Source organism: Melospiza georgiana, chromosome 1 (genome assembly GCF_028018845.1).
Source record: "Melospiza georgiana isolate bMelGeo1 chromosome 1, bMelGeo1.pri, whole genome shotgun sequence".
NCBI classification, from domain to species: domain Eukaryota; kingdom Metazoa; phylum Chordata; class Aves; order Passeriformes; family Passerellidae; genus Melospiza; species Melospiza georgiana.
The window spans coordinates 131,368,984-131,379,241 of NC_080430.1; the positions used below are offsets into that span (position 1 = coordinate 131,368,984).

Consider the following 10,258-nt stretch of genomic DNA (forward strand, 5'->3'; position numbering starts at 1 on the left):
GATCAGCCCCCATCCTGGACTGGTGGTCCCTGAGGTTCCTCGCCAGGTGCAGGATCTGCATTCACCTCTGTTGAGTTTCAGATGGTTCTCTGCCCATCTCTCCAGCCTGCCCAGGTCCTTCTGAAGGGCTGCACAGCTCTGTGGGGTATTGGCTGCTCCTCCCAGCTTTGTGCCATCTGTGAACTTGCTGAGGGAGGTGTCTGCCCCTTTCATCCAAGTCACAGATGATGAGTTGAACTATAGTGAGCCCAGGATCAACCATTGGGGGACACCAGTACTTACAGATCTTCTAAAACATGGAGAAGTGATGCAGATGAAACATTAAATGCTGTTTGGAGTTGGTCTGCAGCAGCAAAGAAGTAATCTCTAACTCACTAAACACTAAGAGCTTTGCCCTTGTGTTTCCTATTTGTGCTGTCACTTTTCATCGTGTAAAACAAGGAACAAGGTAAAAGCAGAGACAGAAAACAAATGGGAAAGAAAGGTGTTTATAGAAGTGAATGGGAGAAGGGAACGAAGCATGTCAGATTTCAGTTTGTTGTTGTCTTGGAATTATTTTCACATACCTGTCTTTGATAGAAGAGTTTTTCTCAGTTCTGTATGTGGATTTTGTTTAAGTCTGTTTGATTTCATACTGAAAATTAGCAAGATTGTGTATGTCTTAACATCGAGGTGTTATTTTGCTGTTTAACATCCTTTTCCTTTTAAACTTCTCTTGTTGCTATCTTCTTACAGGAGAAAACAAAACAAAGCATTTTTTAAAAATATTACAATCATCCTAAAAAGTGCTTTCCATGTGGGTCAAAAAATGCTGATTAATGACCCAAGATCATCAAAGAATAGTTCTGCCTCCCTTCTCTCGAGCCGTTTGAGTTCCCATTGCCAGCATTTAGTGGCTTAGGGCTAGACTAAGAAAGGACTGTTGGGATATTAGCAATGGCTTAGTAGTTGGGCTTGAAGCCACCTTTAAAGATGGCTACTTCTGTTTTGAAAGTTCAGTTGCTAATTCTAGGCTTTATGTTCCAGAATATCAGTTCTAGAGGCAACATACTACAGTAAAAGGTGCTGATTCAAACTCTTGAGTCTTGCAACCCTGATGTGAATGACTTTGGTGTCTGTGGGAACAGCCCTCTCGCTGCATTAGTCATAACAGTTACTGTGCATAGAAAGCAGTGACCCAGTGCCACTACAGTTAGGGTGGAGAAACTCTGCAGTGTACGAGAGGCAAAAGTTAGCCTGTTTCCACACATCTTTTATTTAAGTGTGTGCACTAGCCACTTCTAACCTTTCTAGGAAAATATATAGCAGCTCTTAAATTCTATGTACCTGGTGAGTGTGTCTCTAGTCAGTCATTTTCTTTAAAATGTAAGCCTTCAGAACACTCAGTTTACCTGTAGTGATGACCAAAAGCAGAGAGCTTCTTTACAAAATAACACTTAAATGTTAAGGCAGATAAAAAAGCACTTTTCACTTTGTAACTAGAGGTCGAATTCATTCCTCTGGGGACTCTAGGGAGATAAGTAAAATAAGAGGAATCATGAAGTTACAAGTCTAGAAGTTTCCCTATTATTTAAGGAGAAAATATCTTTTATCTAAACTCACCTATTACCAGAGCTTCTGCTCATTCTTGAGTACTGAACTATTAGTTGCTGGATGAACCAGTAACAGTGCTAATAAAAATCTTGGCTCTACTGGAATGCTGGAGAGTTTTGTTGCCAATTTCAGCAGCAATGAGCCTCTAATTGCTGTGTAGCTTACTTGAAGTGCATTTCCATAGATGAGAAATGCCGGGTCAGTTAGCTAACTGGATATATATTTTATTTGCCTCACAGTACAATGTGCATTTTAATCACTCATTGTAACCATCTATTTTTTGTTTATGTATAAGCACTGTTTCTACTGAGACTAACGACAACACTTTTGTTATGACTGTTATCTTGATAGACTTGCACAATGCTTTCTCTCTAATCTGAGGGGGTTTTGGTGACTGCTTTTATTGTTTGTTTCAGAAACAACAGTGGTATCTATTTACAAAGTCAAAGTGTCAAGCAGAAGATGTCAGACAGTCCTCTAGTGAGGTTCAATATTCTTAAAAGAAATAGATTAACACCTCCCAGGAGCAGCTTTAAATACTCCAATTTTAAAGACATGTGTCGCACTTCAGCATTTCTGGACAGCAGATGCAATGAGTCAGGAAAAGATCCTGAGGCAGACCGTGAAGAAGCACCCAGTGTAACAAGTGTATCGTTGCTACAGGGACATTCTGAGCACCTCCATCCAAGTGCCTTCTTTCCCAGGTCACCACCGATTGAAAAAGAATTAAATTCTATCTCATTATCAGAAGAAAGAGAAACAAAGAGAAGTGCAGATTTTTTTGAAACTCCTAAATCAGGTAGAAAAGGTTCCTCACTACGCAGAAGGCTGCTTTTACCCAATACTGTCGAAGCTGGCACAACTGTAGGATGCTGTGAAAGACAACTTAGTTCTTCAGGAAGCATCAGGAAAAAAATATTCTCTTGTGTTTTGAGCTCTGAAGAAAAGCTTTCACAAACAGATGCATATTCTCCAAAAGATAAAGGTTACAAAACTCTGGCAACTAGCACTTCAGAACCTGAGAATTCTAATCCTAATTCTCCAAAAAGGAGGCTTTCCTTTTCCCAACAAAGGACTTCTACATTAGAGGATTCCCAGTGTAAGGACCCCTTATTGTTAGAATCAGAAGGTTTGTCTCCAATTCAGTGGAAGGATGTCGCTGCTAGTAACACTAAGGAATTCAATGAAAATATTCTTATGAGTGTTAAAGATGGGGTGCTTAGGACTCCTGCTTACAGTAGGAGTAGCCTACCTGAGGCCAGTGAGGGCAAATACCTGACTTCCATCCCCAGCCCAGTAGAGAACTTGAACTTTGGACTATGTGATATAAACTCTTCCCCTGTTAAGGTAGCAAATTACGCAGATCTTTCAACACCAGAAGACAGTGGATATAATTCACTTCCTTTGGACAAATCAGGAGACTCATTGTCTGATTATGATGGATCTTTCCAAGAGCTCTTCCAAAAGCACAAAGAAGATTCTAGAACTTTAGACAGTAAAAGAAAGACAAGAAAACTTGAGCGAGTCAGAAGGTTATCCACTCTTCGGGAACTAGGCTCCCAGTCAGACACAGAAGATAATCATGGCAGTCCTACTTCAATGCATATGTTAACAAAAGAAAGAGACTTTGTCAGTGAAGATCATGAGTTAGTTCTAAAAGAACAGCCTAGTGGAGACCTGGTTGTAAGTCATGGGGATTTCTCAAGAACTCCAGCTCTGAAATTAATTCATGAAATTTGCTTGCAAAGACAAAGATTGCACCAAAAGCAAATCTCAGAGAATATTGATGGAACAGAAATATTTGCATTTGATCATGTTCTTCCTGGACTTATTGGCAAGAAAATGGGCCTTGAAAAATTAGATATTTTAACAGAATTGAAAGATAGAAATTTAAGGCATGTTCTTGCTATAGTTTTAGATGCTTTGACAGTAGAAAGTCTATGCAGGTAAGTAATATTGCTTCACAGACACAAAAAAAGGGAAAAAGGGATGCTTCTGCAAATGAACGAGAATAACTTGTGGAATACTGGGTGTTGTTGTCAACAATATTTGGTTTTTTCTGGAAAAAGTGACATTTTCTCACTGTTAATTAAGTAGGTCTTTCTGTGTAGATCTAAAAAATAGGGGCATTAAAAAGCTGAAAAAACATGAAAAATTATAAACTCAAAACTAAATCACAATACTTGTAAATTTTAAAATATATAAAAATTACTTTAAGCCTAGAAAGTAATTAATCCTCATTACAAGTTCCCAATAGTGCATAGCACTCAAAACACATTTTCTTGAATTTTTCTTGTGTATTTTATTTCCTCAGTTATTTCTAAGCACAAAGATGCTCAAAGAATTTTGATTCATGAGAAATCTTCTTGATTAATTTCTAATCAGTAGCAACTGTTACATTTCACACAATGCTCTTGATCCCTTTGTTGTAACAAAGGGAATTGGTGAATAGATGAAAGTCTAAGGGTACAGATGTTTTCAGAACTCTAAACACAAGTGTGACTAGGAACAATTTTAGTAAGTGGCTTATATGGAGGAAGAAATTAATTTATTTTCTAAGTCATGGATGCTGTACTATTAGTGTTGCTGTTGTTCTTTAGACTCTTCTGTTATGCAGTGATATTTAGTGTATGAGACCTGTGTTGCATAACAAAGAACTAGTCCATAGCAGCAGTCTGTAAAATGACTAAGAGTTTATGAAACCATGCAAAAATCTTTACTAGGTAGTCTTGCTATTATGACTTCTGCACAACTTGAAAAAAATTGAAAGTGAATCGATTTTTTTATTTGTTCCAGCATTTGGAAAGTAAGCAAAAGCTGGCGTGAAATCATTGTACAAGACAGAAATGCAGATAAGAGGAGAAAACTGTACACTAAACAGCCGAAACAAGCAGCTCGGGTAAGATAGTTCTCAAAGGTGATTTTTTATTTCTAAGTATCAAAGAAGATAGAAAGATGAAACATCTTGTATAGCTACAGAAAAGTAACTGACAGAGACATTTCCAAAATGAGCAGGTGATGGATTCTAACAGGAGAATGTAATGGCTCTTACTGCTTTTCAGCTGTCTGCAGTTTGAGTACTGATCTTTCAACCATGTAAGACTCTTATTTACTCCTCCTGACCTTTCTTGAGAATCCTGTAGGATCTCTTCCTTGACTAATTCTAGCTTTAGATTTTAAACTCTGCTCATACCATTGTGCCATGCTGTTCCTCATTGTCCATTTCACTCTAGTCTGCACTGCTGTAGGACCTGCTCTACTCTACCTCCTGATAATTTTCAGGATGGTGTCAGTGTCATGCTGTATTTGTGAGCATCAAAAGATATGTAGAAGGTTTTTTAAGGGGCATCTAGAGAAATAAGCATATTAATAGCAGTATATTTTTTCAGATCTTCCACATGATACATGCACACTTGCTTTTGAGATGTCCTAATTCACAACCATGAGCACCAGTAGAATGTGCTAAAAGGCTTTCTACCCTGCTCCTGTTACTTAGTTTTTGTTGATCTCTCTTGATCCCTTGCTAAATATAAACATTTAATGGTAAATACTTGTGAGATACATGTATATATATTTAGATTTATATAGTTTTATTTTCTTATGTGTTGTTTCAGAGGGTAAAAACCCAAACAAGTAAAATCTAGCTGCAAATCCTAAATGAAATAAAATCCTAATTTTTTTCCCTTTTCTTTTGTTAAATAATTATAAACTAACAGGAACATCTATTGAAGGCTGAAGATGCTGCTACAAGACTTAATATTCTCAATAGATCTGCTCTAAGGCTTGTTCAAGGTCAAGCCAGAACTCCTGTTTTACAGACACCACCTTCACACACTGAAATTACACCCAGGAGATGCAGTTCTGCTCCCCACTCAGCTAGCAGGCAGGAAGAATACATGAAAGTAGGTATCTAAGAAATGCTTCATTTTCAGTTTTTAGAACATTTTCATTTACTAGAATAAATAGCTGTTTTCTCTCTCTTCTTGGTACAGGTTGCTAAAACTCTGTTCACTGATGAAGCTCTAAAACCCTGTCCAAGATGTCAATATCCTGCTAAATATCAATTGGTAATGAAACTGGGACTATGTAGCAGAGAAGCATGTGCATTTGAGTTCTGTATTTTATGTCTGCAGGCATTCCATGGGTCAAAAGAATGTAATAGTTTATCTGCAAAACGGAAGAATAAAAAAGATGCTCCACCAGGAAGTGCCCAAAGCAAAAGAAATTTAAAAAGGCTCTAAATTTGTAAAGCATGTAACTTACATTTAATTCTTTTACCCCTTCCCCTAAATTCCTGATCTTGTTCCTATGCTTCCTAAAGGTATGCATTTTGAAAGCATCATCCCATTTGTTCTTGTTGACTTACCAAGATAACCTCTCATGTATATATCTTAATTAACATAGTAGAATTTGTTTTTTTAAAAAATGAACATTTAAAAATATTTTATGTTTTGTTTTACCTGTTGTCTAGTAGGTAGAAACTAACATCTTAATTTTTAAATAAAGTGTCTTAAATGTAGTCTTTACTATTTAGCTTACATGACCTCATTGATGTTTAAAAATGTTATTCTTGTCTTAAAGACAAATTAAAGAAAATTATTTCTAAAAAAAGTCTTTGAAATCAGATTTCATTCACATTAAATTAAATGTTTTTAAAATGTCTCAAAGTGGGACTCTATGTACATTTGCAAAAATGCTCTCATTAATATGGATGATAAAATGTCAAAACTTATATATTAGTTGTCTGAATTTTTAATTGCAATAATTAATCTATTGTTCTCTTAGCCTCTGTAAAGGAATTCAGTAGAACAGTAATTTATAAAGTAAACTGATGCTGTGTGGATATTCTGTTGTACTGAGTTTTGCAAAGTTTTTGTCTTGAAAACTTTGGGTGGTACTGTATATGTTCACGTATCTGAAAATGCTGTGGCATCACCTTTGCTGTTGTGAACTTAGCTTTATGCCTAATCTGACTTGACTTCAGCTCCTGGATACTAGGTCACCTTCGCAGTTCTACTTCAGCAAAAGGATCATCTACAGCTGAAAATCAATCTTATCTCTAGATATTTATTTATTTACCTCAATTTCCTTTATTAGGAAACATCTTGCTCTTGAACTAAATATGCTGATCCCTTCTAGAAAACTAACTCAATCTGCCTCTTGGACCTCCAACAATTTTTGTGTGGTTTTGGTTTGTATCCTAGCAATTACAAACAGTTAGAAATACAGGTGACAGAAATGGACACAGTACTTCTATGAAAATATGATATCAATTAATTTCTACAATAATATTGTCCCACTTGTCCTTTCAAAAAGTTTGTCACAAGCATCTTGCAGAACTTTTGTTGTCAGCTGGTGTTTATTCCTCACTCTCCCTCTGATGTTGTCTTTTGTGTTATATTTTTGAAGACTGTGTATTTGTAGGTAAGCCTTAACACTGCGATTTTTTAAAAAGTCAGATTAAAAAAAAAAACAATCCAAAAGGAGATTTTGCAAGTAAAACAAAAGCTTCATATTTGCCTCTTTTAATATTTATTCACACATCTCTTTATTTTTGGTGTCTAAAATGACAAACCTCTAAGATTTTTTTCTTATTTTTTCTTTCTTTATTTTTACATAATCTATGGATGTTTAAGCCAAATGGACCAGGATAACAACTTCAGGATGTTCTAGAAACCTCTCTTCTCAGTTTTCACCTCTAATTGTTGTGACCTCTAATTTGGTTAGTACTTTTACCATTCTTGATTTTTAGCATAGTAATTTCTCATTGCATTTGGAAGGAGGAGAGACAACATGGTTAATAAAATGGTAAGGAAATGTTAACACTAACTCTATTAACCAAATGTTATCATTAAGGAAAAAGTCAACCCAATATATCTGCCAGAAGTTCATGTTTAATTAATGTAACTAGCAGCACTTTAGTTCCATACTTATATTTGTGTTTGCTGAGCCTTTGCCTTGTTCTTAGGTTAGACTGGTAGCAACTTGAAGAACTGCTCAGTCTGTTCTGAGGGAACAATTGAGGCAAAGGATTTGGGGGCAAGGTAGGGAATATAGAGGTATGGGCACATAGGTTTGGTTTAGGAAAAAGGGCATTCATTACAGAGGAGGAGACTGCAAGTGGGACAATGGTTAGATGACTTAATTTTTTAAATATTTGTATTTCTCTAATTGTTTAGAGCTTTAGGTGTTCAAGGTCTACTTAAAAGTTAATTCGGTTCGAAGAACCATTGAATTTATTCTTTATTCCTTAGGCGTATAGTAAGTAACTATACATTTTTTAGAAATGCTTAATACTTTCTATTAAAGGTTAAAATGAACAGCTTTCTAGATGGGAAGTTCTATTACACAAGAATCTGAATATATGTAGTTTATCTTTACAAAAATTTGGATTAGTTTTTTTCTTGCTGTTGAGTTACCAAATAAAGTAGGGGATGGTAGTAAACACAATGCAGAACAAGTACTGCATGTCATAACACTTCAGACTGCTATTGTCATCACTGCATGTTACCTTTGCTAAATACCAATATCTCTAAAATGTCTCAATTAAAAAAAAAGCTTTAAAGGAGTTCTTGAAAATTATTGGAAAGTTATGACAGTCAGTGAGAGTATCTAGCTCACCTTCTGCTGTGGAGTGTTGCAGCACAATCCAGGAATGCATGGGGTTCAATAGTTCTGAAAGTATTCCTGAAATAGGTACCCTTGAGTGGGAAACCACACAGGAACTCAGTTCTCAGTTGAAAAATCAGTTATTACCATTATTTTTTTCAAATGGAAAAGATATTTAATAAGTTTGTGAGTTTTTCCAAAGCTTATAGAGGATAGAGAGAGTAAATTGGTTCTGATACAGGCATTGTTTGTTTTTAAAGGTGGTATTTTTGATGTCTACAGCAGCTATTCAACAAGGAGAAGCTTGAAAGGAAAAAAAAATAGGTCCTCTTTCACAATTTAAAATATTTTTCTCTTCTTTTGGTGCACTTAGAAGTTTCTTGGGGTTTTTTTTTGTTCTAGATCGGTCTCACAAAAATGTCTTCTTGACACATATCTTGCTCAGTGGGGTCTATCACAAGTGCAATCTGGCGATTACAAAAGTAATCTATGCTCTGCTGTCTGAGTGAAATGTGTTCTCTGTGGTCTTTGCTGCTTTATCAGAGACGGGGAAAGTAAGAAGCCCGACTTCCCATCTCTGTGTAAATGTATTCTCTATGGCAGTGATAATTTTTTTAAAACTTCTTTTAAAATAAAATCAGCTTTATTCCTTGACACAAGGGAAAAAGTAGTGATATGTTATTCTTTACCTACACATGAATAGAACACAAGGTATATGATAGCTATCTAATAGTGTAATAATTTGGGTGAAAGGAATCAAAGCATTTTAATTATAGGATTGCTTTATTGACAGAAATTAATTATTGGGGGCAGGAGAGTGGCAGTACAGAGTCCCTGTTAGTATGCTTTTTTCCTCTATACTGGATCTCTCAATTAGTCTCCATCACATATCACAAAGCTATGTAAGTCTGGATTTTGATGAAATAGCAAAAGAGAACCTAAGTTCTCCATAAAAGACAAACATCCAAGACAAAACCAAACAATCCCCCCCAGCACACAAACACCACCCCTAAACCCTGAAAATGACCCCCCCACCCCACCTCTCTTCCAACAAAACAGAAAACTCAAACAGAAAACATCTTACAAGTAGGGATTTGTGTTTCTTTCTCTACTGGTTGAATTAATTCTTACAGACCTGAGGCCTAGCACAGAGAAGAAGAATGCAAAAGTACTCCTGGAGCAGAAATGACAATGATCAGAAGTATTCTTGATGCCTTATGTAGGCTGACCTAGAACAGAGACTAGATGGAGTTAAAGAATAAAGTAGGTATTGATGAGGAGGCATCAACAGATCCACCTTGGGCAGCACAAGAGCCCAGCCAGGGCTACACCCAAAATGAACCCAAAATGGTCACAAAATGGATGACCGGTCATGGGGTCTCACACTTTTATAAGTTCTGGTCCATTAGCATATTGGAGTTAACTGTCCAATTACAGCTTTATCTCATGAAGTCCCATCCTTCTTGTTTTTCTCTCTTCAGTCCACTGTTGTTTATGCTCTTGGGCCTGAGATCTGGATCAGCTGTCCTTGGGTCCCCAGCTAGAGAAGGAATTGTTTTGTCTCCCTACTCTGTGAAGAGAGCTTGCTATGCCCTAATATGAAGCCCAGACCCACACACTAAAGCAGCATAGACTCTGAAAAACATAAAAGCTAAAATCTGAGACATCATTCTAAAATGTCCTACCCACAGTTATTCTCCAGCTCAAGATTTCTTCTTAAAACTGACAACAGATTGTTGGAAAGGGAGGAGTGAATTGTCTTTGCCTCTGGAACATGGGGATAATGTTCAAGATAATATTTGGGTTAGTATTGGGCTGCTGCAAATTTTATTTTTGCAATCCTCATTTCCCTTCAGACAGACATGATCTATATAGTGGGAGGAGTGGCATTGCCTACAAATGCCCAGGGAATGAATTTAGTTTCTTTGACCATGATGGTTTGAGCCAGAGCTGTGGGTTTAAATTCCAAAATAGAATTATTGGAAGTAACCTTTTGCTGCTGACAGATGTTGCTGCAAGAATTTTACTTCATAAATCTTTTTTTTGGAGCAGCAAC

General features: G+C 36.5%; 1 protein-coding gene across 1 annotated transcript; it reads left to right on the forward strand.

Moving 5' to 3' along the window:
* The first annotated feature begins 2,055 nt into the window (after window positions 1–2,055).
* FBXO43 (F-box protein 43) lies at window positions 2,056–5,834 on the forward strand. Its single transcript, XM_058039123.1, has 4 exons — window positions 2,056–3,539; window positions 4,390–4,492; window positions 5,310–5,495; window positions 5,586–5,834. Exons 1-4 carry the CDS (start codon window positions 2,056–2,058, stop codon window positions 5,832–5,834), a joined length of 2,022 nt encoding a protein of 673 aa, XP_057895106.1.
* Window positions 5,835–10,258: the final 4,424 nt, after the last annotated feature.